Genomic DNA, 26,235 nt, shown 5'->3' with positions numbered 1-26,235 from the left:
TTGTGTCCAGGACTTGTTCTTGGCTGACTTGAGAGAATTTCAATTGTGTGGCTGCATTTTCATAGTCTCTATTCACAATTGGGGGAGGAGCGCTTTTGCTGGCCAAGAGTTCTCTTTTGGCTCTAATTTTGTCTTGGAGCATGCTTATTTTTGAGACAAGTGTGTCCTGTATGGTAGTGCACCATGATTTACTGGATTTGACAGCGGGAGTTGATGGGATAGGGTTTGCCAATTCTCTGAGTATATTAAAAAGTTCTTTCGATTCTGATGAAGCATTGCTTATCCGAGAGTTCAGGCCATTAGCTTTATGAGCTATAACGGTCGATTTATAGAGTTTGTTGGCTTCTTGCAAGGACTTGGCTGAGTCGACCTTAAGGGACTTTTTGTGGATATGTTCCATCGATTGCTCGTTATGCCGGAGTTCCACCAATTGCTCATTGTCTCAGGAGGATAGTTCAGTGGCAACGTGCTCGCCTTGGAAGCAAGACATCAAGGAGCAACACAGGTTCAATCCCAGGGTCTGCGCTTAGAAACCTCTGGGTATTAGGTGCGTCATAAATAACCTATCATATCATATCATATAATTAAACCAGAAATGTGAGCGCTTGGCCGAGTGTGGAGTTTTCATTAAGAGTGGAGCTAAAATGTCGATGGTAGTTTTGAGACAATTATGATAGTTAGACGCAAAGCAATTTGGACAATGGGCGAGCCTATCAACTGTGAGATTACAGGTATTTCTAGTTTCAATACGATCCAGTAAGGTGGGTGGAGGGGTCAAGCAGATGAGGTAGTGGTCGGACCAATTGATTGCTGCGCTAGAATCAATAGAGAGGCTTACGTTTAGAGTTAGTATCCAATCTAATATTCTCCCTTTGGCATGTGTGGGTGAGTTATCTATTTGAATGAAGTTCATATCAGTGAGGGCCGAATGAAGGGCACTAGCTTTAGAGTCCTGTTTATCATTAAAACCTAAGTTAATATCGCCTAGAATGATGAATTTGGTGTTGGGCTTGAGGTAAAGCGTGATAATAAGTGGGATGTCAGATTCTGGATGGTTAGCATTCTTAGGCACTCTGTAGATGATAAGAATATTCGTTGTAGTTTTAGGATCTGTTGTGAGTTTAAGGAGGAGTAGTTAATAGCCTGTTAGAGCATCTAGCAGACAAAGTCTTTGTTTTTGCCAGGGTTTTACGACTATTATGGTTACAGTGGATTCTTTATTTAAAATGACACATTTTACTCCCTTAAAGAAACTTCCTACTGCTTCTGAAATGGCCAGAGTGTTCTTACGTGACATGTTCCATTTGCACAGCCTTCCTAGCTTTATTGTATTGAAGCAAGGCCCTCAGTATGTTTCTTAATTTTGGTCTCACCTGTGAAAGAATTTAGGTATTCATAGGGCGCTCTCCTTTAGATACATCCACAATCCAATGGACAAACAGAAAGGCTCAACCAAACACTCAAACAATCAAACAATAGCAATGCTGCTTTTCATCTGCTACAGGTGACAATTGGGTTGGCCTTCTTCCTACGGCAGAATTTGTGTTTAACAACTCTATCATTCTGCCATAAACACTTGTTTGATTCAGTGCACCTAGGGTTATCATCCCCGGGTCTTCCCTACACACCCTTCTTCAGATTATAATGTACCTTCTGTTGATGAAAATCTAACTAATTTGCTTGCAGCTCATGATAAAGCCCTGCAGCCTTTAACTGATGTTCATGCTGCTAGAAAGAAAACAGCTGATGCTCACAGACACAATTCACCTTTCCATGTGTGGAATCAAATTTGGCTATGTTCCCAATAATTACCATCCATTGAGTCCTTCTAAGTTGCCTCCAAAATATTATGGTCCTTTTGTAATTCTTCGACTAATCAATCCTGCTGCTGCTCTTCTTGGTCTTCCTACTTCTTGGTCTCATGTTTTTCATGTTTCTCAACTGAAACCTCATTATGTCGACTGGCTCCTCCACCTGTGATGCTGAATGATCATCCTGAATACTAAGTAACCCAAATGTGTTATTCCCGATATTATAGGGACTGTCTACAGTAACTTGTTGACTGAAAAGGCTATGAACACTGTGACCGTTCTTGGGAATCTGCTTCAAATGTTCACGCCCCTTTGTTGGTCAATCGCTTTTTTCGCCAGCTTCCATGGAAGTACGGAGCTCGCCTTTCTGGCCAGGGGCATAAAGTCATGACCAGGCGATGATGTGCCCGACAACTTTGGTCCCTTTGGGACAAATAGCGGCTATCATCCCACCGTATGGCAATGGTCCATAGCCCTGTAGGCCCACTCCAAGATGGCACCTAATCAATGTTGCCACGTTACATTGTGGCAAGAGCGGCCCACTCCAGGATGGCACCTGAGACTCGGAGTGCGTAACACATCAGAACGCTGCTTTTTATTCTGGTAAGGTTTTTATGTGGGTTACGTCTCAATGCTCCTATGTTGTATCCTGCTTGTTCCTGTGCCCTGGAGCTCCAGTTCTTTGAATTTGTTCTCCTTTCCGTGCTTGCTGATACCTCTGGTATCCATTCCAAACTCTGCCCTGGTCTATGCTCCTTCTGCCTTCTCTAATTGCTTGTCCCCTCAGTTGCTGTTTCGGCTTCCTCCTTCTCTTTGCTTTGTCCTGGCTCCTTCAGTCTGCGAGAGGGGGAGGGGGCTCTGAAGTTAGCCCAGCCCTAAGCATGCAACCATTGGGAAGCCAGGGCTGGTGGCGCTGATGGGGGCTCTGAAGGGATCTCAACCCAGAGCATGTAATCACTAGTAAGCCGATGGAAGTGGGGGATCCTGAAGAGAGCCTAGCCCTAAAAATGCAATCACTGGGAAGCCACAGGTGGGGTGCTGATGGGGGGCTGTGAAGGGAACTCAGTCCTAAGCATGCAATCATTGGGAAGGCATGGTGGGAGGGGGGTACTAATTGGAGGGCTCTGAAGGGAACTCAGCCCTGAGCATGCAATCAATGGGAAGCCACGTGGGAGGGGTTTGATGACGCAGGGCTCTGAAGGGCACTCAGCCCTAAGCATGAAATTAATGGGAAGCCACGGTGGTGTGGTGATGATGGGGGGCTATGAAGGGAGCCCAGCAGAAAGCATGAAATCACTGGGAAGCCACAGAGAGACGGGGGGTGCTGATGAGGGCTCTGAAGAGAACGCAGCACTAAGCATGCAATTACTGGGAAGTCACCAGGGAACGCAGGTTCTGGTGGGGGTCTCTGAAGGGAAGTCAGCCCAAAGCATGCAATTACTGGGAAGCCACCAGGGTTACGGGGTTCTGCTGGGAGGCTCTGAAGGAACTCTGCCCTAAGCATGCAATCACTGGGAAGCCACAGGCGGAGGCTCTGAAGGGGACTCAGCCTTAGGCATGCAATCTCTGGGAAGTCATGGGAGGGCTCTGAAGGGAACTCAGCCCTGAGCCCTAAGACATTTTACTGACCCACTCAAGCATCTAATGTTGATGATTACATTGCCTCCTGCTACACTTGTCTTCAATCCAAAAGGCTTCTGGGTGCCCCCTCTGGGAAACTGCAACAACATCCTTTACCTACTCAACCCTGACAACATATTTCCACAGATTGTATTGTGGAACTGTCTTTTCCCAGGGTTATACAACTATTATGGTTACAGTGGATTATTTCTCTAAAATTGTACATTTTTACTCCCTTAAAGAAACTTCCTACTGCTTCTGAAATGGCCAGTGTGTTCTTACGTGACATCTTTCATTTGCACAGCCTTCCTGGAATTATTGTATCAGATCGAGGCCCTCAGTATATTTCCACATTTTGGTCTCACCTGAGCAAGAACTTAGGCATTGATAGAGTGCTCTCCTCTGGACACCATCCGGAATCCAATGGACAAACAGAATGGCTCAACCAAACACTCAAGCAATATCTATGCTGCTTTTCATTTGCTACTGTTGACAATTGGGTTGGTCTTCTTCCTGCGGCAGAACTTGCATGTAACAACTATGTACTTCCGCTATAAAGACCAGTCAGTTTCAGTGCACCTAGGGTTATAATACCTAGGTCCTCCCTACACACCCTTCTTAGGAATATACTGCATCTTCTCTTGATGAACATCTGACTAATTTGCTTGCAGGTTATGACAAAGTCCTGCAGTCTTTAACTGATTCTCATGCTGTTACAAAGAAAACAGCAGATGTTCACAGACAGGCTTCACCTTTCCGTGTGGGGGATTGAGTTTGGATATCTTCTCATCCAGATTGATCCCTTCTAAGTCGGCTCTGATATCTTATGGTCCTTTTGTAATTATTCGACTAATCCTGCTGCTACTCCTCTTTGTCTCCTTCTTCTTTCTTTCTTCTTTATTCACATTTGTTAAGCGCACAGCAGCCCGTGAGCATTGTGGCGCTGGTTACAGTAGATGTTCATAGCTTAGTTACAGTAGTCACGTATCACATACAGAAGGAAGTGGCATTGTGGCGCTTGTTGCAATAGGTGCAGAAAGCATAGCTGTAAGCCATGTACAGACAATGAGCTAGCAGCTAATTGAAGAGTGCAGTTTTTAGATTTTTGCGGAAGGCATGGAGAGAGGTTTCAGCTCTGAGGGCTGTGGGTAGCGCGTTCAATAGCTTAGGTGCCAGATAGGGGAATCCTATTCCTCCTGCCTTGGCCCTAGTAATTCGCGGCACTGTAAATTGGTTGGTGTACCCTAGTCTTATGGGTCTTGTGGATTGTGTTCTAGCTAGAGTGTCCGATAGGTAAGAGGCTGTGGTCAGGTTGATGCATTTGTGTGTGGTGGAGAGAATCTTGAAAGTGATTCGGTCTTTAACTGGTAGCCAGTGTACATTTTTTCTTGCTTGAGAGATTTGTTCTCTTTTAAGAATACTGAGAGCTACTCTGAGAGAGTTGTTTTGAGTGATTTGGAGTCTGGCTAGCTTTTTTTGTTGATGTACCAGCTAGGAGGGAATTGCAGTAGTCCAATTTGGCTCTTATGGTGGCTCTAGCAATGGAGAGGCAGTTGTCTTTTGTTAGAAATGGCTTTATGGCATTGATCAATTTGGTACTCAAAGCGGAGGCCGATACAATGGCGCTAACTTGTTTATCCATAGATAGAGTAGTATCAATGTGGACTCCAAGCGTTTTAACTGAGGAAAGGACTGGGATGACACAGTTGTCAATGCAGACGTTTTGATAGGTCGAACCCAGTTTGGCTAGAGTGGATTTTTGTCCAAGAATGAGGATTTCAGTTTTATCCCCGTTGAGGCATAAGCCATTCGTGACCATCCAGGCTTGGATTGTGGAGTGAATTTGTTGAAGGGTTGATGCGTCTTGGAGATAGTTCCCGGTGAGGGGGAGGAGCACCTGGGTGTCATCAGCATAGTTTGTGTATGTGATCCCAAGTGCATCCAATTTATCAAAGAGAGGCTTTGTAAATAGATTATAAAGCGTTGGGGCAGTACAAGATCCCTGGGGGACACCACAGTGTATGATAGTGGGCTCTGCGTTTGCTATATTGGAGAACATTTTCATGGCTCTGCCTTCTAAGAAGGAAGTGATCCAAGTTGCTGCGTGATTGGAGAAGTGTGCTGCATGCGTGAGGTGGTTGGTGAGGGTCTCCCTACTTCTCGGTCTCGGAGTCATCCTGTTCTTCATGTTTCTCAATTGAAACCTAATTTTGTCGACTGCTTTTCCAAATACAAACCGGTTCCTCCACCTGTGATGCTGGATGGTCATCCTGAATACTAAGTAGCACACATTTCTGATGATTCCCGATAGTATCGGGGCTTTCTGCAGTATCTTGTTGACTGGAAAGGCTATGGACCCTGCAACCGTTCTTGGGAACCTGCTTCAAATGTTCACGCCCCTTTGTTGGTCAATCACTTTTTTCGACAGCATACATGGAAGCCCTGGGCTCACTTTTCTGGCAGGGGGCAAACTGTCATGAGCAGGCGATGATGCGCCTGACAATTTTTGTCCCTTTGGGACAAGTAGAGGCTATTGTCCTGCTGTATGTTGATGGTCCATAGGGCCTGTAGGCCCACTCCAACATGGCACCCAATCAATGTCGCCACTTTACGTTGTGGCGAGAGCAACTCACTCAAGGATGGCACCCGAGACTCGTAACACATCAGAACGCCGGTATTTATTCCGGTAAGGCTTTCATGTAGGTTACGTCTCAACGCTCCTGTGTTCTATCCTGCTTGTTCCCGTGCCCTGGCACTCTAGTTCTTCAAATTCTCTCCCCTTTCTGTGCTTACTTATATTTCTGATATCCATTCTGAACTCTGCCCTGGTCGTTGCTCCTCTGCCTTCTGTATTGTTTGTCGCCTCAGTTGCTGCTTCGTCTTCTTCCTTCTCTTTGCTTTGTCCTGCCTCCTTCAGTCTGCCAGAGCGGGAGGGGGCTCTGTAGGTAGCCAGCCCTAAGCATTCAGTGATTGTGAAGCCACCGGTGGGGCCTGAAGTGATCCAACATCTAATCTGCTGTCATTGGGTGGAGAAGGCGGGTGCTGACAGGGAATGCTGTTGCTGCTTTGTTGACCTGGTTTCATTCACTGCATCATGTGGAAGTACTTTGATAAAGACCTCTGGGCTGGATTTGTCCTCAATATTAAGGAATGTGTAACTCTGACTGACTTTGTTTCTAGATGGGGAGCCTGGACTCTAGTGTCGTGGTGTCCTGGCGGTTTTATGCGGAAATGTGTCTTGCGGGTTGACCCATACCAAGGCTATTTTTATGATGACACGGCAGCCAGTAACATCAAGGTTTTTTGCACCCATCAAGCAACTCTTGAAGGCAGTGGCCATGCATGGGGAAGTTACGATGATCAGACTGGCCGCTGCAAGAAGGGGATCTGTGGCCTTCAGACCAGGATAGACCCTGCCCGGTGGTTTACAGACCAGACCGGCCTGAACGACGTCAGAATGTTCTGCTGCGACGACTGATGAAAGGGCGGAATCACCCACCTGCATTCAACATCATTTAAAGGAGATACGTGTTCTTATTCATTTTGGACATCATATGCACTAGGAAATTATCATTCGCTGTTGTGTTGCTGGCTGAGGCCTTTCCTGTGACTTCCCGTGTAGCCGCCATCATGCAATAGGGCAAAGGCCATGGTCTGCTTCGGAATCGGTCTTGCACAGACCTAACTTTACTTACCTTATATTTGCCACTATTTGTAAAATGTCTGGAACATCCTTCTAATCGACTACACCGGTATAATAAAGAGCAGGGTGGAGTGGAACAAGTTCAAGTCGTTATTGTATTGTTAGAACATTTCTCTGGGAGGGAAGATCAGTCACCGCCACTTGCACTGATGACAAACCACATGCCTGATCCAGTGCTCAGTTCACTCATGGCCCCATTGGGTGATATGTGTAATGTGACAGTTGGTGCCCACTTGGCTCCAGCGCAAACAGAAGCACTTCAAAAGCAGCATGTGCACTCGGCGCTCATATGTACATTGCCTGGCGAATGTGAAATGTTTGCAGTGTGTGGATGCATGTGCTGTGTGCAGTGTGAGTGTGTATGCCCTATGTGTGTGTGTAGCTGTATGTGACGTTTGTGGCTGTGTGTGACATGTTTGAGTGCATGCTCTGTATTGTGCAGAGGCATGTACTGCAGAAGCATCCCAGTCAAAAATAGGTCTACGCACACTGAGACACTTTCCTTATGAGGTTTACATACAATACTTCTTTAGCGTGGGCAGTTTCCCTCTTCAGGAGAGTATGAATGGCACATTCCCAGCAGGGCCCAGAGACAAGCAGTGACGAAGCGCAAAATGTGTGCCCCCACCCCTGCAAGCCATGTGGAGAATCCCCCTGACTCCTCATGCAAAGAAGGGGCCGTGCCACACCTCAAGCTGGCATGGACCACCATGCATGTGCAAAGCCCATGTTGACCGTGCCACTGCAGGTGCACACCACACACAGCACTATGTGAAAGCTGTAAGAATATCTTTTTTTAATCAAACCTTGCAGCTTTCACCCAGCCTAGAAACAAGGGGCGAGGGATGCCTATCCCCTCACACCTAAACAAACTAGCCACCAGTGGCGGCAGATGATTTCTTTACTTGGTGGGGTGTAAAAACTTGCCACAAATATGCAAGAGCGACTGAGCATAGCAAGGGAACCCCAACCAACCAAGATGGGCTTGTGCTGCTTCTCCCTTTGAGTACAAATTCTTTTTGAATAATGGATTAAAATGGTGCATTTTACAGAACACTAAGTGAAAAATTGGTCAAAAAGCCAGCTTGTCCTCAGTCGGTTTTATAGGGTAATTTCTGAAAAAAATCTAATTGATACAATTCAGCAACAGAGAACAGCTGCATTTCCCAACGCGCTTTCATGATTCCTTTCCCCACTATATATGCCAGAATAAACAACATTGTCATGCTGGTTATGGCCATATTTTTCCAAGCTGGCTGCACTAGCTTATGCCAGTATCCCTGTATAAAAGCACGCTCATGTTTTCTTTGCGCATAATGCCAGTAAGGTTATCATCAGAAAATATGTCCAAGCTTGCTCTGCTAATATATGCCAGTACCCCACATAAGAATGTACTCCTGTTGACTTTGCCATTATAAGTGCCATGCCACAATAAGAAAACATGTCCAAACTGGCTTCACCAATGTTGGCTAGTCTAGACATGTAATAAGACGTATAATTCTTGCTTTATCATAGATGCCCAGTAAAAAATGCCACATCATAGTAATAGTAACATTGTCAAGACCAAAATGCCAGTCTGGCCATGTAATAACACTTGTCATGTTTGCTTTATCACAGATTTCCAATAATAAAAATGTCATGCTACAGTAAGATATTATAGCTAGATTTGCTGCACCCAAATACCTGTCAAGCGATATAGTAACATTTATCATGCTTGCTTTATCATAGATTCTCAGTAGAAGATGTCATACCACAGTAAGAAATTGATAGAATGGTTGTATCAAAATGCCTGTCTAGCCAGGTTAAAACAGTTATCATGCTTGCTTTATTTTAGATGCCCAGTAAAATATGGAATGTCACAGTAATAAATGTCTAAACTGGCTGCACCAAAATACCAGTCTATCCATGTAATGACACTTATCATGCTTTCTTTATCATAGAAGCCCAGGAAAAAATGCCATGCCTAGCCCCTGTGCCCTCCAGCGCCTCACATGCACACATAACTACATTTATACCCAGCCATTCACTCACCAGTCACTCACCCATACACCTTCTCTCACATTCACTCACACGCACTGTGCACCCAGAACATTCACGCACACCATCCCCATTCACATGACATGCACACTTACACCCATACATACATACACCGTTCACACGCACGCACGCATATGCATATATATATACACATACATTACATACATTCACAATTACATGCGACATGCATGCACACACTCAGACATACATGCAATTACAAAACAAAAAAGGCTTTCTTACCTGCTGCTGTCTTCTCAAAGCTCAGTCTTCTTTCCAGGACTCCAGCTCCTGGACGCGCTTCTTGCAGACAGGAAGCACGAGGCAAGGGCTTCCTGGTTCCTGTCTGACGTGGAGCATGGGAGCAGGAGGCGGGGTGCCACATTCCACGTTCCAGCTTGCCGCAGTAGGCCCCAGCCTTCACCATGACTTTAGTCAGGATGAGGGCTGAGGCAGGGTGCTGTGGGGGCCACCGCCAGACCTCTGGAGATAGGCTAAACAGCTTCCGGCTAATACAATGACGGGATCAAGTGCCACCAATTGATGCTGAAGAACGACTTGGGTCAGAATGGCTGCCAATCCGATCCGAGGAGTCGATCTCCGTTCCACAAGTGTGATAGGTAGTACGACTTAGCACATCGCCCCTTTCACAGCATATTTAGCAGTGGAGGTTCCATCCCGGGGCCCCTTACCTCAAACGCAGATCTGCAAGCCATTATAGACAAGGCTATCAAACTTGGCTTGGTGTACGAAAGACAACCATCTTCCAGCGCCATGGGGACATGCTTCTCCTGACTGGGGACATGCTACATTCTGTTAGTGCCATAGCAGTGTAGGACATGAGGTGGGCTTCTTGCTCACTGTCCAATAGAATACTGCCACAGCCCCCCCCTTATCCATTGTATAAAAAAAACTTTTCCAGCTCTGTCACCATAGACTGTGCTAAATACACTTCATAAATGGTTGTGCGGACGGACAGGTTGGACCCAGCATAGGTGGTCTCTAATGCCTACTGACCTCTCTTATTGAAAGAATATGCCGGGAGGCATATCTTGTTCAGCCCTCAAGGGCAGGCACCATAGAAGCAACGTCCACAGATTCTCCTGGCTCTGTGCCATTGATATCTGTTGGACAGACATTTTGGAAGCATTACTCTCTCAGCATCCGCCCAAGTGGGTGCGTTACATCTGGTCTTGAGACTGGCACCCCATGCACAGACTCTGTTCAACATGCCCCCTTCCAGGTCCACTTCTGCTTCCGGTGCCGGGAACTTTAGATTGTCCCAGACATGACCCAGCAGAGAAGGCCTCCATTCTCTGGAGGTGTATCTGCCGTTGGCGTTGGGGCTGCGCTCAGACGCCAATAGAAGTACAGGATTCTGTGTTTCTTGCCTCCCAAAAAGGGAAGGTGAGCTGCTATATGTTGCTTGTGGAACGATCAATGGGAAGGGTAAGACATTGTTAGATGGAAGGACACATCCCCAAGGGATTCACTTCCCACATCCCTCCCCTACTAGGATAGTGGCCTGGGAATCAGGTGGTGAAAGGGCTCAGGCTACCTCCTTCTCAGAAGAATTCTATGACAAGACTGGAGGCGAGCATTATGCTTCACTTCTTTAATTCACTACTCTTCACAGCAGTTTCAACAAACTCAAACATATAACAAAACGCTGAAAAACAGTCTGAACAGACTTTTTCTTCCTTGAACTACAATCCCCATAGTCTCTGTAGTCCAACCTACTCCAGCTCAGCTATGACCATATCCTGTCCCTGAGCTCCTCCTCTTCTTTTACTGCTCTTCAAGCAGATAAGTGGCTTTCTGTTTACCTCTAACCTAATGTGGGTTTATTTACTTTAGCGCAGGATTTAGGTTATCTAGTGGGTTGCAAAAGGCCCAGGGCAAGTTTACGCGGAGTAGCAGTGTTTAGCACAGTAATTATAAAGGCTTTTCTTTTTATTGCGAGTATAACGGAACAGCGTTTCGGATCCGGAACTCCGCTTTCGTCGCGCCTCCGCGGAGCGATCCGCATAGCTGCTTCACAGCAGCTTCGGGAGCCCCGGCGTCCACCAGCCCCGTGCCGCATTACCAGCACTTGAGGGGTATCCCGCCGGGCTCCGGGGCTCCCCGAACCTCCCTTTCACGCTGCGGGGAGCGGGCACGCTGCAGCGAGCCCCCTCCCTTGTAAGGGAGGAGCCGAACGCCGAACGCGGCGAGCCCTCGCAGAGGGCCAAGAGGAGTTTCTCCCCCCCCACCCTTGGGGGGGCGGAGCTCGAGAAGCGCTGAGCCGCGTCGCTCCCATTACGCGACGCGGCTGCAGCACGAAGAGTTCGAACAGTCGGAGCGATTAGAGCTCCGGGAGCCTAACTTCCCCACGCGCGCGTGAAGCGCTCAGCAAGCGGGGGCCTGCATTACCTCAGAAGAGGCAGCAGGTTCGAGCCCTTACAAAATAAAAGTTACAAAAAAAAAAAAAAAAAAAAAAGAAAAGAAGTGCTCCATACAACCTATTTACAAGGCTAGCAAGCCACCACAGGCATATTATTCAAGAAGAGTCCGGTGCAGCCACATATATAAAAAAAAAAAAAAAAAAAAAGAAAAGAAAGAAGATCTGAGATATCTGGAGACTTGGAAGAGGTCTCAGAGGAGCATCTATCAGGAAGTGGGCAGCAGAAGACACCTGCACGCAGGTACCGAGGCACGCAGCACCCCTTATCATGTCTGAATATGAATGGAGTGAGGAGGAGCAGTCCCTAGATTTGGCTGCAAGCTTCAAGGAGGTGCTGGGGAATTCCCTGATAGATGCGGTGGCTCAAGGGGTGAGACCCTTGCAGGAAAGGCTAGAGACACTAGAAGCTATGCTTCACCAGCCTAAGGAAAGCACCAAGACGACTCGTAGCCTGCCCATGGAACCCTCTGGAGCAGGGTCTAAGAGGAGTACTCAGGCCCGCAAGAGGAAAGCCTCTGCAGACCCCCAGGGCCCATCGGATGGGGCAGAAGACAAGGCCCCGGAGGTCGCCGACGCCTTCGCGAAGCTTAAGAGAGCATATTTGCAGCGTCAGGCCGTGCCGGACCTCATGACCCCCTCTCCCGGGGAAGATAATAGGGGAGATGATGACCCAGGCTCGGAAGAGGAGCCAGAGGAGGAATAATTTTCCCCTCAAGAGCCGGAGGAACCAGTCGAGGAGGAGTGGGCAACGCCCAGCGGGGGAAAGAAAGCCCGCAAAGAGAAGCACCTCGACGAGGAGCAAGATGACATGTTCGATCCGGACGCCATCAGGAATCCGAGATCTTCCGACTGGCAGCCTTCTCCGAGAGTGGCTCAGTACAGGACAGCAAGGCTCAGGAAAGCCTTGGATAAGGAAGTCCGCCAGCGACTTCGTGCGGAATGTCCCAGGCCGGACCTACCTGGGAAGGTGGCAGAAGCCCCCGAATTGGATCCAAAGATGCTCACTTTTGTTTCAAAGACCAGTAAGGACCCCCGTAAAGGGATTGATAGATCATGGAAGAGTTGCCAGGAGAAGGTCCTGGACTTGGCCGGTCCGCTCGCTAAGATCATGGACTTGGCGGAAAGAGCGAAAGACACAGGCGAGGAGGTGGACCCGGAGGCCCTAGCTGGATGGGCGCAAAGGGCGGTCTGCCTCCTAGGTAACGCGAATTGCGCTATAGCCTCCGAGAGGAGAAGAGGATTACTTCTGAAGATAGACTCAAAGCTCAGCGACCTGGCATCCTACGAGGCCGGGGAGACAGCGCAAGGCCTCTTGTTTGGAGAGACTTTCGGGAAGGAGATGGGCCGATTCGTAGGCACATACACATCACTGGAGAAGGCGCAAGCGTCAATCCGTAAGATCTTCCCGCAGAGAGTTTTTGCCGGGACCGGTCGTTACAGGGGTCGCTCGACCGGTCGCCAACAAGGAGGCAGAAGACCCCCGAATCACAGGGCCCAATACTGGGAGAACAGGCAACAAGACACGTTCTTCCCGGCCAGAGGTCGTTATAACAGAGGACGACGTGGAAGAGGCTTCGGACGAGGCCAGGGGTTCACACCAGGTAAGAACGGTAACGTACCCTCCGGTGGGAGGGAGAACAAAGATGTTCTGGGGAAGCTGGCGCGCGCTTTCCAGCGATGCCTGGATTTTGCAAACCGTCAGAGGTCTGCAGCTAGAGTTCATCCAAGACCCAGTGCAGACAAGAGCCCCCCCACGCCAGCAGCTAGCGAGAGGGGAGCAGGCGGCCCTCGATACCGAGTTGGAGCTCCTAGTGAGGAAGAGAGCCATAGAGAGATGCCCCGGGGTCCCAAGCTTTCTCAGCAACATGTTTCTCGTTCACAGGAAGGAGAAAGTACGCCCGGTAATAAATCTGAAGGAGCTGAACGGATGGGTAGTTTACCATCATTTCAAGATGGAAGGAATCCATCAGCTCAGAGACTCCCTGAGGGAGGGAGACTGGCTAACCAGGCTAGACCTAAAGGATGCCTACCTTACAGTCCCAGTACAGGAGCAGTTCAGGGGATTTCTAGCTTTTCGCTGGAAGGGACAATTCTGGCAATTCAGGACTATGCCATTCGGGCTTGCGTCAGCGCCTTGGGCGTTCACGAAGTTGATGAAACCAGTAGCCGCAGCCATCAGAGAAAAAGGAATCCGGCTGATCATATACTTAGACGATCTATTGCTGCTAGCGGAAGATCAGAAGGCACTGGAATATCAGACGCAGTGGGTCCTGGATCTCTTGCAGTCACTGGGGTTTCTAGTGAACACAGAGAAGTCAGATACGAAGCCGGCTCAGAGGTTGGATTTCCTCGGTTTCATCCTGGACACGAGGAAAGCCACTCTAGAACTCCCAGCAAGGAAGATCCGAGATATCAAGAGAGAGATCAGAGCATGCCTAGAGAAGAGAGTTATATCTCTGAGAATCCTAGCGAGGATTGTGGGACTCCTCGCAGCCTCAATACAAGCTATCTTTCCAGGTCCTTTACACTATCGAGCTTTACAAAGATTGAAAATCAGACACCTGCAACAGGGGCTGAGATATCATCAATCGATACCGCTAGATCAGGAATCGATCACGGAACTGGAATGGTGGTTACAGAATATGGACGCCTGGAATGGGCGTGCCATATTCGGAGACCGGCCGGACATCGTGATAGAGTCAGACGCGAGCCGTATAGGATGGGGTGCGCGATGCGGAGAGTTGCAAACTGGTGGGAGATGGAGCGCAGAGGAGCTGAACCTGCACATAAACTGTTTAGAGCTCCTAGCAGGCTCCTTCGCGATAAAGACATTCACGAGAGACAAAGTGAAGTCTTGCGTCCTACTGAAGATGGACAACATATCGGCAGTGCGTTACATAAACCACTTAGGAGGGACGAAGTCCAGGATGCTAGCCGAACTAGCGAAAGATTTCTGGCACTATTGCCTGAGGATGGGGACATCAGTGACAGCGGAGTACTTACCCGGCACACTGAATGTGATAGCAGATTGGAACTCCCAGTACCTCACAGACTCCAGCGATTGGAAGTTAGATCCATCAGTGTTTCAGATGATAGCTCAGAAATGGGGCCCGTTGCACACGGATCTATTTGCGTCCCGTCTCAACGCCCAGTTATCCAGCTACTTCAGCTGGAGACTGGACCCAGACGCAAGAGGTACGGACGCATTCCTGCAAGACTGGACAGTGTCGGAGGGAGAGAGCAGAGTTAGTGCTGATAGCACCGTTGTGGAAAGCCCAAGTGTGGTTCCCGACGCTGATAGAGCGGTTGATAGACCTGCCGAGGATCCTCCCGGAAGGGGATCAATTGCTCACGGACCCAGCTGGGCAGTGTCATCCTCTGAGAATGAAGAAGACACTCCCGCTCATCGCGTGCAGGATATCAGGAGACGATGGGAACTGCCAGGCATTTCGATGCAAGCAGCAGAACTTATTGCCGAATCCTGGGCTCCATCGACTCGGAGGAGCTACGACGCGGCTTGGGCCAGGTGGACGAGTTGGTGTAGAGGGAGAGGTTTTCATCCCATTTCTGCGCCTATAGTAGCCATACTGAATTTTCTAGCACACCTGCTGCAAGATGGGAAAGCTTTCCGCACTATTGGAGTGTACAGATCAGCGATTTCCGCTGGTCATATGCCAATTGAGGGTACTCCAGCGGGTGAACACCCAGCAGTGTGTAGGCTCATTCGAGGAGCTAAATTTAAGGTGCCACCGGTTCCCAGATATACAGTGTTATGGGACGTTACAAGGGTTTTGAAATTATTAGAGAGTTGGCCAGTGAATAGATTTTTGTCGCTCAAGCAGTTATCAGGCAAATTGGCTATGCTGTTATGTCTCATATCCTGCAAGAGGGTGTCGGACGTTAGGGCTTTGGAAATCAGTAGGAGGAGGTTCGGTCCTGAAGGAGTGACCTTCGTAGTAGTACAAAGGACGAAATCTGGCACATCCGCAGTGCACTATCCCTATTTCCCCAGTAATGTCAAATGGTGCGTAGCTAGTTGCATTAAGGAATACGAGGCCAGAACGGCAGAAAATAGAGCGAGTAGTACAAGTCAGTTGCTGATAGCGCGTAGGAAGCCCTTTCAGGGAGTAAAGACAGCTACCATAGCGAGATGGGTCAGAGAGGTAATGCTAGTAGCAGGGATCGATTTGCGGCAATTCGGTGCACATTCAGTGAGGGGGGCCATGGCGTCCAAAGCATATAAGACAGGGGTTCCCTTGCAAGATAGTATGGCAGGAGCAGACTGGGCAAATGATCGCACATTTAGAGAGTTTTATTTTAAACCAACAGAAAGTATGGCGAGTACAGTATTGGGACAGCTTTGAACAAGCATAATGCTCGCCTCCAGTCTTGTCATAGAATAAAGATTACCCCTGCTAACTGCGCAGGGAGTATTAATTCTATTAAAGACTAGGAGGCGAGCATTAAATTCCCACCCGAGAAATGTATTGTATATATTATTGAATGTTGCATGTGATAATATTATGAGGATAATAGCAATACATGGACACCTCCCTGATTTTCTGCTTTCTATTATTTCTAGGAGAGGAGCAGAAGAATAACTGAAGTGAGAGACTAGTAGGAGTCGTTGTCGGAGTTGAAAGAGGGCGACTTTCGTTTGGAATGGTTCGAGTCATTGCCGGTTGCAGGGCTAAGTGTGGACTTTTCTCTGGGACTTTCAGAGCGAGTAAAAGAGAGGAGGAGCTCAGGGACAGGATATGGTTATAGCTGAGCTGGAGTAGGTTGGACTACAGACACTATGGGGATTGTAGTTCAAGGAAGAAAAAGTCTGTTCAGACTGTTTTTCAGCGTTTTGTTATATGTTTGAGTTTGTTGAAACTGCTGTGAAGAGTAGTGAATTAAAGAAGTGAAGCATAATGCTCGCCTCCTAGTCTTTAATAGAATTAATACTCCCTGCGCAGTTAGCAGGGGTAATCTTTATTCTCGACTGGGCCCAAGCAGCCATGGAGAATCGCCCAGTGTTGCGGAAACTGCGAGCGGGTCTTCCAGCATGGCAACGCATGCTTCTAGCCCCATGGGCATGCGGCATTGTACACAGAGAATATAAGATGGATAGGGCAAAGATTCCTCCAACTTCAGCAGCATTTGGGTGTGGACTGCGAGCTGCCAGTATAGACTCTAGCAATGAGGCAGCTCTGATTGGTGCTCAGTCTGGAACACCTGAAGCAATGGCTTTCAGCTAGACAATGAGAAACTTCATGAAACCCATGGCAGCAACTGTGGGTCTCCTACATCAGTTAGACATCCGGATGACTCTAGCTCACTCAAGGGAATCACCAATATCGCCAGCCTCCAGAGTATGGCAGGTCCTGAGGTCCTTGGGTGCAGAAATCTTGCTTGTTTGGAGTCTATTGCAGAGACTTTCTGAAAGTCAACACTGGTGCCCTGAAGTCGCAGGACCACTTGCCATTTCTTCTACACTGCCTGGGGGCCTCAACCATGGCCTGGCTATCGGTTCAAGGGGACACGTGATCCAGCTTATTCCTGACACCATGGACCAGATTGCCCCTGGAAGCTCTAGTGAATTTTAGACTATCTGCATGTAATCAATGCACGCACCGGATCGAGGCAATGGAACCAGTCTCACTCCAGACCAAATAGAATTTGAGTTGGTGGCTGGATCTGGGTCATCTGAACAGGGGTATCACGCTGAGTCCCCAAGAACCCAGGCTAGCAGCAGCAGATGCCAGACACGTTGCATTGTGGGGGTCACTTTGGGGCACTGGTTCTACCGGCGCAAATCGTCACCTTTGCACAGGAGAATTTCTCCAACTGTATGGAGTTGGCAGGGACTGAATGGGCACTGATGGCCTTTGCTCAAGAGTTGAAGCATAAGGTGTCCCTTGTCCAGGCAGCCAATCCAACTATCAAGTCATAAATGAACAGAGGAAATGACAACAAGGTGTAGCCCTTATTGTCTTGGCCACTGATACTATCCTTTGGGTGGAAGAGCTCCAGCATCGGGCCAGGTCAAGGTGATCTTCAGTAAAACAGTGGGAATTTTTGTATTTGTATTTGTTTATTATTTGTATCGCGCACCGAACCCTGAAGTAACTGGGTGCTGGAAAAACATAGTTACATACATGGAGAAAGCAAGCACATGATAGCAGAATGTAGACCAACAGTTACAGGTGGGTCTAACATATATACAATAAATGACGCCGTAACAATGTAGCAGACCTGGAGGTTACAGGTAGGCCTAGCAGTTGATATTTGTACAGAGATATGAGTGGAAGTGCCTTGAGTAGGTTGGAGATTGGGTGAGGGTCAGAGAGACATCGCCCGAGAGTTTAGCTGCTTGGACAGGGCAGCTGGCTCCACCTGCAGGTTTTAGGTTGAACCTGGGTACTGTAAGGTTATGAGAGAGGGCAGATCTGGTGCTGCGTGACAGAAGGTGCTTGTTGAATTTGTCAGACAGGTATTTGGGGGCTGTGTTAGAGCGGCACTTGTGAGTGATTACCAGTGTACGGAGCATGATTCTGTCGCGAACTGGCATCCAGTTGGCGTTACGCCTCAGTGTTGAGATATGTCTGGATCTGGGTACGTTGAGAGCTGCTCTCAAGGAGTTGTTTTGAAGGACCTGAAGCCTGTTTAAGTTGAGTTCAGAGGAGCCTAGAAAGAGGGTGTTACAGTAGTCAATTGTTGACAGGGCTAAAGCTCTAGTTAATGTTAGGCAGCTGTTTGAGGGCAGATAAGATTTACAGCTGTAGATAAGCTTATTGTTATGAGCTGTGGAGGATGCTACGGAGCTGACTTGTTTCTTCAGGGATAGTGTTGAGTCCAGATAAATCCCAAGTGTTTTTATTTCTTTAGAGACCATGATTGTGTTGCCGTCGACACTGAAGGAGGCGTACCTATAATCTGAGCCAGGCGTTCCCAACGTCTCTGGACGTCTGCCTGTCGGCAGCAGCTTTTCATGCCGGCTGCAGCAGGGTTGGCACCCAGCGGATAGATGTGTTCGCCAACAGTTGGAATCATCTGGGGCCCAATACTGCCCCCTTCACTCTGTTCCATTGGCTTTGGGTTTGGACGCAATGGCAGGTACATGGCACATGTTTCTTATAAATGCCTTTCCCCCGGTTCCCGCTGATACCTCGAGTACAGTACAAAATAATGCGAGAAGAGGTGGCAGCAATTATAATTCCCCTTTTGGCCCCTCTGTTTGTGGTTTCTAGGCCCATAAGGCTCTGTCAGTGACTCTGAAATCTGCCCCTCAAAGATCCCCATTGTTGCCCCCACAGACCCTGACCCAGATCCCCCGATCCGCTGGAAAGTTAAGGCTGAGGAATTGAGTCTTATTTGCTGCCAGTGCCATCACCACCCAAAGGTCTAGACGGCTCTCAGCCTACAAGGATTGTAGCCGCCACTGCAGTGTTTCAAGGCTGCTGTCTTTTAAGGGTGCCAAATTCTCCTAGCTGCGACCCTAGAGTGGAGGGATTGCAGAACTGGGGGACAGAGACTACCCGCCAGGATCAATGGTCTTCCATTTAGGCCTTCAGATCTCCTTAGGGTGGTGTAGAGACCTTTGAAGATGCAGAGACTCACCTCTACTAAATTCTCCCCAGAAGGCAGCTTCACCTTTATGGGGAGTAGAGTTGGATTTGGGGGCTCTGCAGGGACGTACTTTTAAAGCCCTGGAGAAGGCACTTTGCTGTGGTCCTCTGCATTTGCAAATCCTTCCCAACACACTGGTGTTGAGACCAGGGCTTGATTTCTTTGCCTGTTATTGGGATCAGGTTGTGGTTTTGAACCAGTCCTTGGGGGGAATAGGATAATAGCAATATTGCATATGGTACTTCTCCTTACCTTGGTGGTCTTTCTTTGTGAATTTCAGGACTTCCTCTCCAGAAAACCCAGGGTTGGCGCCTTGGGGAGGTCTTTGATATGGTTACAGGAGGAAGTGACATGCTCGCTCATCCTGGTCCAATGCAGGACCGCATAGAGAGATGGTGGGGACACATAGCTAAAGCAGTCTTGTATATGGTCTGTTTGCAGAAGGGAAACCTCAATTTTAGGTAGGGAAGGAGGTGAGGGAGGACATGAGGGTAACGTGGATTACAATGCATAATGCAGGCTTTCATTTCCGCCTTCGCCCCGCCGCCATGGCTCTGAGTCTGGTGTGTAAGTGTCCAAAAAAACTAAACAATTTTAATTTCTATTTTTTCCCTCACGATGATATGATCATAATCCTCTAAGCATGTTTAATATGTATTATATATGTAATAGGGCACTTCTGTTATTTAATCTGTGGGTCTTGTAATGAGTGCAATCAGGTTGACTATTTCCAGAGATTAGGAGGACTCTGGGGCCCTCAGGTCCCGCAAGCACTATGATTTGCTACCTGAAAGAAGGTTAACTGAAAATAAGGCATAGCCCCTCCCCTCTGACCAGCATTTTATGTCTTATAGGCAGCAGGGTAGGTGTTTATCCCTCCTGTGAAGCAAATACAGCAGAATAAGGTGAAGGCAAGAGACCTCTATCAGTCAAGAAAAGACTAACTCATCCACACTTAGCAGACATAATGCTCCCTGCTATCTGGCACACTTAGACCTGCTCTAAGATAAGGGGATCTGCCAGCATGCAGAGTAGGGGTCCTTCAACCACCTTAAATTGGTCACGCAGTAAGCGGGTTAGCCCTGTATCATGGGACTCCTGCAGGAATTGTGATTGGTGGAAACACGCATCAGATTTTGAGGAGGGATCCAAGTCCCACTATCTACTTGGGAGGCTTGAGGCTTAGAAAGGAAGCGTGCAGAGCAACTAGAGTCCTCAAACCATTTAAAGAAGTTGCTAGGGACTTGAAAGGGTTCAAGTCACTTACTGACCACTTTCTGTGTCTTTTGTTGGCTGTAGAGAGGGGTGGACAGGACAGGCCCATATGCTGGTTGTTGGGTGTCCTGACCCACGTTTGGACTATTATGCTGCAACATTTGGTGCTGTGGAATTAGGAAATCCAAGAGGGCGGAAAAGCACACATTTGCACCTGAATCCTGGAGAACCGTGCAGTTTTGCGTACAGCCACCCACCAGTGCAAAGAAAGATGGTTCTGTTCAAAACCCGTTTTTATTAATGTCAAAAATTGCTAAAATCATGGGCCCGGAACCACCAAACAAAAATCCAACTATGGTTGAGTGTTTTACTTTACTCTACTGCAGATCCACATCAATGCCATGTCAAGCAAGGATCATATACTATCAATTAAAATCCTTTCCTTTTGAAATGTATTAATTCAAGACAGCTGTCAAAAATAGGTGCAGTACCGGCATTGGACACTGACCGCGCTGGCGCTCTATAAATCCTGACAGGAGAGCTGTCTTGCAGAACTGTGCAGTGAACAGAAGGGGGTCTTATGTAATTAAAAGTTCAAAAGACATGCCTTTCCTGAAAACTGTTAACACCCCAGAGACCCACACCAGGAGGCAGGATATCACATGGCTCTGTTAATTGAGAGGAAGGGGTTTCTCCTCCAGCCTGCAGGACCCAACACAATAGTCTCTTTCAATGGAATGGGACATGCTGATTTGGCTGTGGACTGTAACCAGAACTCTGCCTGGAAGAAGAGACATGTGATCCCTGACTCACCCAGTTACTAGGTGCGGGCCAGACACGTTTTGTGAATTGAATTGAAGGCAAATATATGTTTTATAAAAACACTGATAACTAATTGTAACCAGATGACAGGAATGTACAATTTGGAAATCCTTAAAATGGAATATGTACCTACAATTTGAGTCTAAACTCAATTCCATAGGATGTTCTGGGACCGAACCCTGCAATTTATTCATGTTTCAGACACTGGATTTAAGCTAGAGACATGGACATTTACTGGAATATGTGTAGAGAGACAGGTTACCTCTGTGTAAATTTGAATAACAGTCCAATATTGGGAAACCAACCAAAAAGCGCAAAATGTTGTCATTTCTTAATCCAAGCTCTTAGAAACATCAGAGTTGGAACAGAGACTACCTTATGTGATATATGATGTGTGTATGTAATTTCAGCAAATTGTGTATCTGGGAAACATGTATTTGGATCAGAAATAGATTTGTGTGCAATTTGACAAGGGGAGGATCCTCTGACCATAAACCTACCTCATCACTCTGACTCACTGCTCCCTTCTCAAATCAGGTCAAAGAGAAATCCTTGACCTATCAAATCGTGAGTGGGTTGGGCAAAGAAAGTTAGCATCCACACCCATTTTCAAAAGACATAAAAAGAGCCACTGGAAACCAGACAGGGACATTCACTTTCCACTTTCTTGCGGGACGCTTTGCCGGGAGACTCCAGACTTCAAATCCATCAATCTCCAGAGACCAGAACTTTGAACCCAGACTCCAGAACTTGTAGCAGAGAGGCCTGAATCCACAAGCTGAATCCTTTTTCAGCAGGCCTCAAAATCATTTGCAAATTATTCAAACGGCCAGGCTGAGCTGTCGCATTCTGGCCGAGAACCCTGTGCCAGAAACACCCAGAAAACAGAGCTGTATCCAGAACCGCAGACCGGACATGCCCAGATCGCTGTGAGCAGAACCAGAGATCCAGATCAGAGATCTAGAACCAGAGAACCAGTACCAGAAACTGCCCAGAAGTCCAGTCCAACCTGTTGACCAGATCCATGACCCATTCCTTCCAAAATTAAGAGTGAGTACCCAGCTAGAACTGTGCAGAACCCATCTCTTAGCTTAAAATAATCTGATTCAAAACATTTGAACCTGTCCAGAACTGCATCATAGAATCGTGTGTCCCTTCTCCGATTTTAAACCTGTAAAAGTGCCATTTTGCCATTTTGAATAATTGTTTAATTTCTGAAAAACTACCTTCACGAAATTGTCCGTATCTCTTGAACCGTTTGTGCTAGGAGCGAGTTTTAACTTTCATTATAAAGCTAAGATTCTAGGCTTTCCACCGAACCAAGAACCGACTTCCTATTCATCATTCTTTTTCCGTAATCGCGCTTGACGCACTTGGAAAAAGTGCCGCAATTTGCGATTTGGCTCAAATTTCTTCACGTGTCAAAATAGCAGCTTCTTGCTTTCCTTTGCTGAAATTCGTTTGCAACCTGACAATCATTCATAGAGCATTGCTAAAGTGATCCTGAACTAATTTAAAGTAGCTATCACCCAGCCTGAATCTCTTATAGGGAATTAAAATCATTTTTAGCATATTTTTCCCTTCTTTGCATACCACATTTAAAGTACTTTGCCTGCGTTTAAAATCATCCCTGTTTCTCTAAGCTTGCTAGGTGGGAACTGAATTCGTATTGTACTGTGATTGTATTCCTGAAGACTGTGTGTGTTACTTCCATCTCCTTACATTGCATAGAGGGGGGGTTAATTGCCAAAAGGGGAAAAGTGATTATATTATCTTTTGCTGAAATCATATCAAGTTTATTCCTGTGTTGCTTTTTTTCCCACCTTCCATTTCCTTGTACCATATAAAGCATTCTCAGCTACCTTATCCTCTATACTACTCCTAAGTAATTAAACCAGTGTGCTAGTATAACATCATCCAGTGTTGATCACTGTCATATGTCTAAGTGTGATATCAAATATTAATTTATTATAAAAGTGTGATATATATCTATTGTTTAATTTTTCAAATAAACCTTTTTAATTTGCAAAACAAACCTACTTCTTGGCTCAGTGGGGTCAGGGGTATTCTAAGACAGGGGCGTTATACAAGGGTTCATCATCCAGATTATAACTTGTCATACAAATATATAAATAAGGGGTTCCCTTGAGCAATCCAAGACAAGGCACTGACTTAGTGGGAATGCTTGATTGGAGTCATTAACAGAGTGGGGGCTCGTAGCCGGGGATTCTGGATTAGAACTACCACTTGTGCAGATTAATACGGTGTGCTAACTGACAGTATATATAAATTCTGTTTGATCACCACGCCGTGTTACACTGTAAAAACACCCCTCAAAGGAACGCTCGAAGGAAACAGTCTGTTTTGCAAAATAGAATACAAACTTCTGTAAGTCAGGAAGGAAATCAAGTTCCAGAATGACGACCTTGGTAGATATCAAAATAGCCAGAGAACACCTCTTACATAAGCTATTTGTGAGAGGTGTGTGGGCTCATCAGGACCAGGCAGTCTGGTTGCAGGCAATCGCACCCCAGATCACTGAAACAGGGTCAGATATATGGAGAGATCAGGGTCCCTTACATGTGGCCGTGAGTGAACTATATATGGCCCCTAATGCCAATGATGAGCACAACAAGATTGCCAGGGTAGCGGCATATTTATATTTATATATGGGAGCCATGCAGGACAAATGTGCTGAAGGCCAAAATCTGGCGAATAGGCAACTGATGGCATTAGAGAAGGCCCAATCTGACCTGGTCTCTTCTGAGCAGAGACTGCACAGAAGCCAGGAGCAGGAGTCAGAAAATGATAGTAGACAGTATCTTATTAAAATAAAAGAGGATATGGATATCCTGCAACAGGAAAAGTCTGACCAGGATACCAGAATTCTGGCTTTGCAGAAGGAGCACCAAGAAAGTTTGGACTCCCTACTGCAGAGCCAGAAAAAGCTGGAGCAACAACTGGACTTCAATAGGGCATGCACAGAGCAGGTAGTCACCCTGCAAATCCAACTAGACAGAGAGAAAAAGGAAAGCAATAAATTGATTTTGAAAGACCTGGATACCCAGGCAGAGTTTGATGAAGAGCGCCAGAAAGCTGGTGCCCTTCAACGGCAGAGGGATGACCTGGCGGCACAAATGCAGGCTCTTACTCAGGAAACAAAATCTCCTACCCCTGGAAGTCCGCCACCCAAGGAGCAGAGAGGAGGTAGGAGAAACAAAGGACCCAAACAGACTCATTTTGTGGAGGAGGTACAGGTCTTCCAAGTTGAGGGAGAGGGATCCTCAGAGGATCCTAGGAAAAGGATCTTCTCCTTCAGAGATGGGGGAACACCTCCCAAGGAAAAATGGGTCCCAAGGGATTCTAACCTAGACTGGATAGATGTGGGGATTGAGCTGTCGCCGCCCATCATTCTATCCCAGAACCAACAAAACCGAAAACCCCTGGTTCAAACCCATCCTGGTGACTGCCTCCAAAAAGGGGGGGGCGGGCCAAAACCAGAACTAGGGGAACCTAAAACCGAATCAATAGACTGGGTAGATGTGGGGATCGAGCTGTCACCGCACATCATCCTATCCCAGAACCAACAGCATCAAAACCCCTGGGTTCAAACCCATTCTGGTGACTGCCTCCAAAAAGAGGGGGGCGGCCCAGGACCGGAACCAGGGGAACTCGAATATCCTCTTTCAAGTTGCCAACTTTTTCTTGCAGATTCCCATGACTCTCCACAGAATTCTGCCCAAATCTCTTCTCTCGCAATGTCCAAAACCAGAAAATTAGCCCACCAGTTGTCCAAAAATGTGCATTATCTGTGCCCCCTTGAGGAGAAGGAGGGAAGATACTATGCCCCGGTACAAGTACAGGAGCAGGGTACAATTTTGGCACTGGTGGACACTGGATCCCAAGCTACCCTTCTGTCCAAAAGGGCCTTTGATGAACTAAATGCAGGAAGGGGGGAGAAATACCAGATTCCTCTCACCTCTCTTCCTGGACAACTGCAGAAGTTTGACGGGAAGGAAATTCCTGTGGAGGGGACTGCAGATTTGGACATCAAAATTGGGCGACACAAGGTGAAACACCCGGTCATAGTAGTGACTCCAGAGGGCACCCCTTGTTTACTAGGGAATGACCTCCTGAGAAGGTTGTCACCCCTAATAGATTGTGTAAACAAGGTCCTCTGGACCCAGACTAGCTGACCAAAAAATTAAAACAGAGTGTCAACCATGTTAGTTTAAACGGCACCTGCCGTATGGTTGAACAAAAATCTGACCAAGTAGAATTTCACTTCCAGAACAACCAAATTCCAGACGTGACAGTAATAGCAGTAGGACAACCGACTGGTGATGGGGGGTACTCTCTATTTCTGAAAATCAACCTTCCTTCCAGTTTAAGGTGGTATTCCACACTGGAAGGAAATACTCAGAAATTCTTTACTAATCCCCAACCAGACATTCCCACTCGATAGTCCATAAAGATGTGAAATCAGCTCAGAGCCTGGCTGATATTCAGCAAATTGGAGAGCAGTTGTTCATCCCTGTTCAGTTAAATGATGGGAAGGACTCTGTTCTCGTCCGAGTGGGTGTGAACAACGGTAAGAGCTTCATCAGCGAAGCCATGTTCCGCCAACTCCCAAAAGATCCAGCCGTTCCTGCATTCAAACTGATAGACAAATGGGAAATGGACCTGGAATCACCTAATTCCAAACATCTCCTGCCAAGCAGGTGTATGCTCAAAATCTCCATTGGCAACAAGAGCATAGTCCATAATTGTTGGGTCGTGCGAGACGTCACTGCCGCCTTTTACTTAGGCAGTGACATTCTCAATCGCTTTGCCATTAGTTTGGACCTAATAAACTTCAAAGCTTGGTCCCGATTAGCGGATAATCCCATGGGCTTTGATGATCAAGAAAAAGCATTTAGGTCAGCTCAATTGCTACCTTATGCAGTTGAAATTCAGATTAAGGAGGATGTCAC

The 26,235-nt window shown here is 47.2% G+C and overlaps 1 protein-coding gene across 2 annotated transcripts in view; it reads left to right on the top strand.

The window, feature by feature from the left end:
• LOC138579452 (vitelline membrane outer layer protein 1 homolog) overlaps positions 1-26,235 on the top strand; it is a 305,899-nt gene that overhangs the window by 248,700 nt on the left and 30,964 nt on the right. Inside the window, exon 4 of one of the 2 annotated variants that reach the window (XM_069649782.1) lies at positions 6,612-7,194. The exons of the other annotated variant lie outside the window; for it this stretch is intronic. Within the exon in view, the coding sequence (XP_069505883.1) occupies positions 6,612-6,909 (298 nt within the window). The 3' untranslated portion in view covers positions 6,910-7,194. Of the gene's footprint in view, positions 1-6,611; positions 7,195-26,235 lie in introns of those variants that run through there. 2 annotated transcript variants of the gene reach the window in all.

Source organism: Ambystoma mexicanum, chromosome 3p (genome assembly GCF_040938575.1).
Source record: "Ambystoma mexicanum isolate Mex_15411 chromosome 3p, UKY_AmexF1_1, whole genome shotgun sequence".
NCBI classification, from domain to species: Eukaryota; Metazoa; Chordata; class Amphibia; order Caudata; family Ambystomatidae; genus Ambystoma; species Ambystoma mexicanum.
This window is presented reverse-complemented; position numbering and strand designations above follow the sequence as displayed.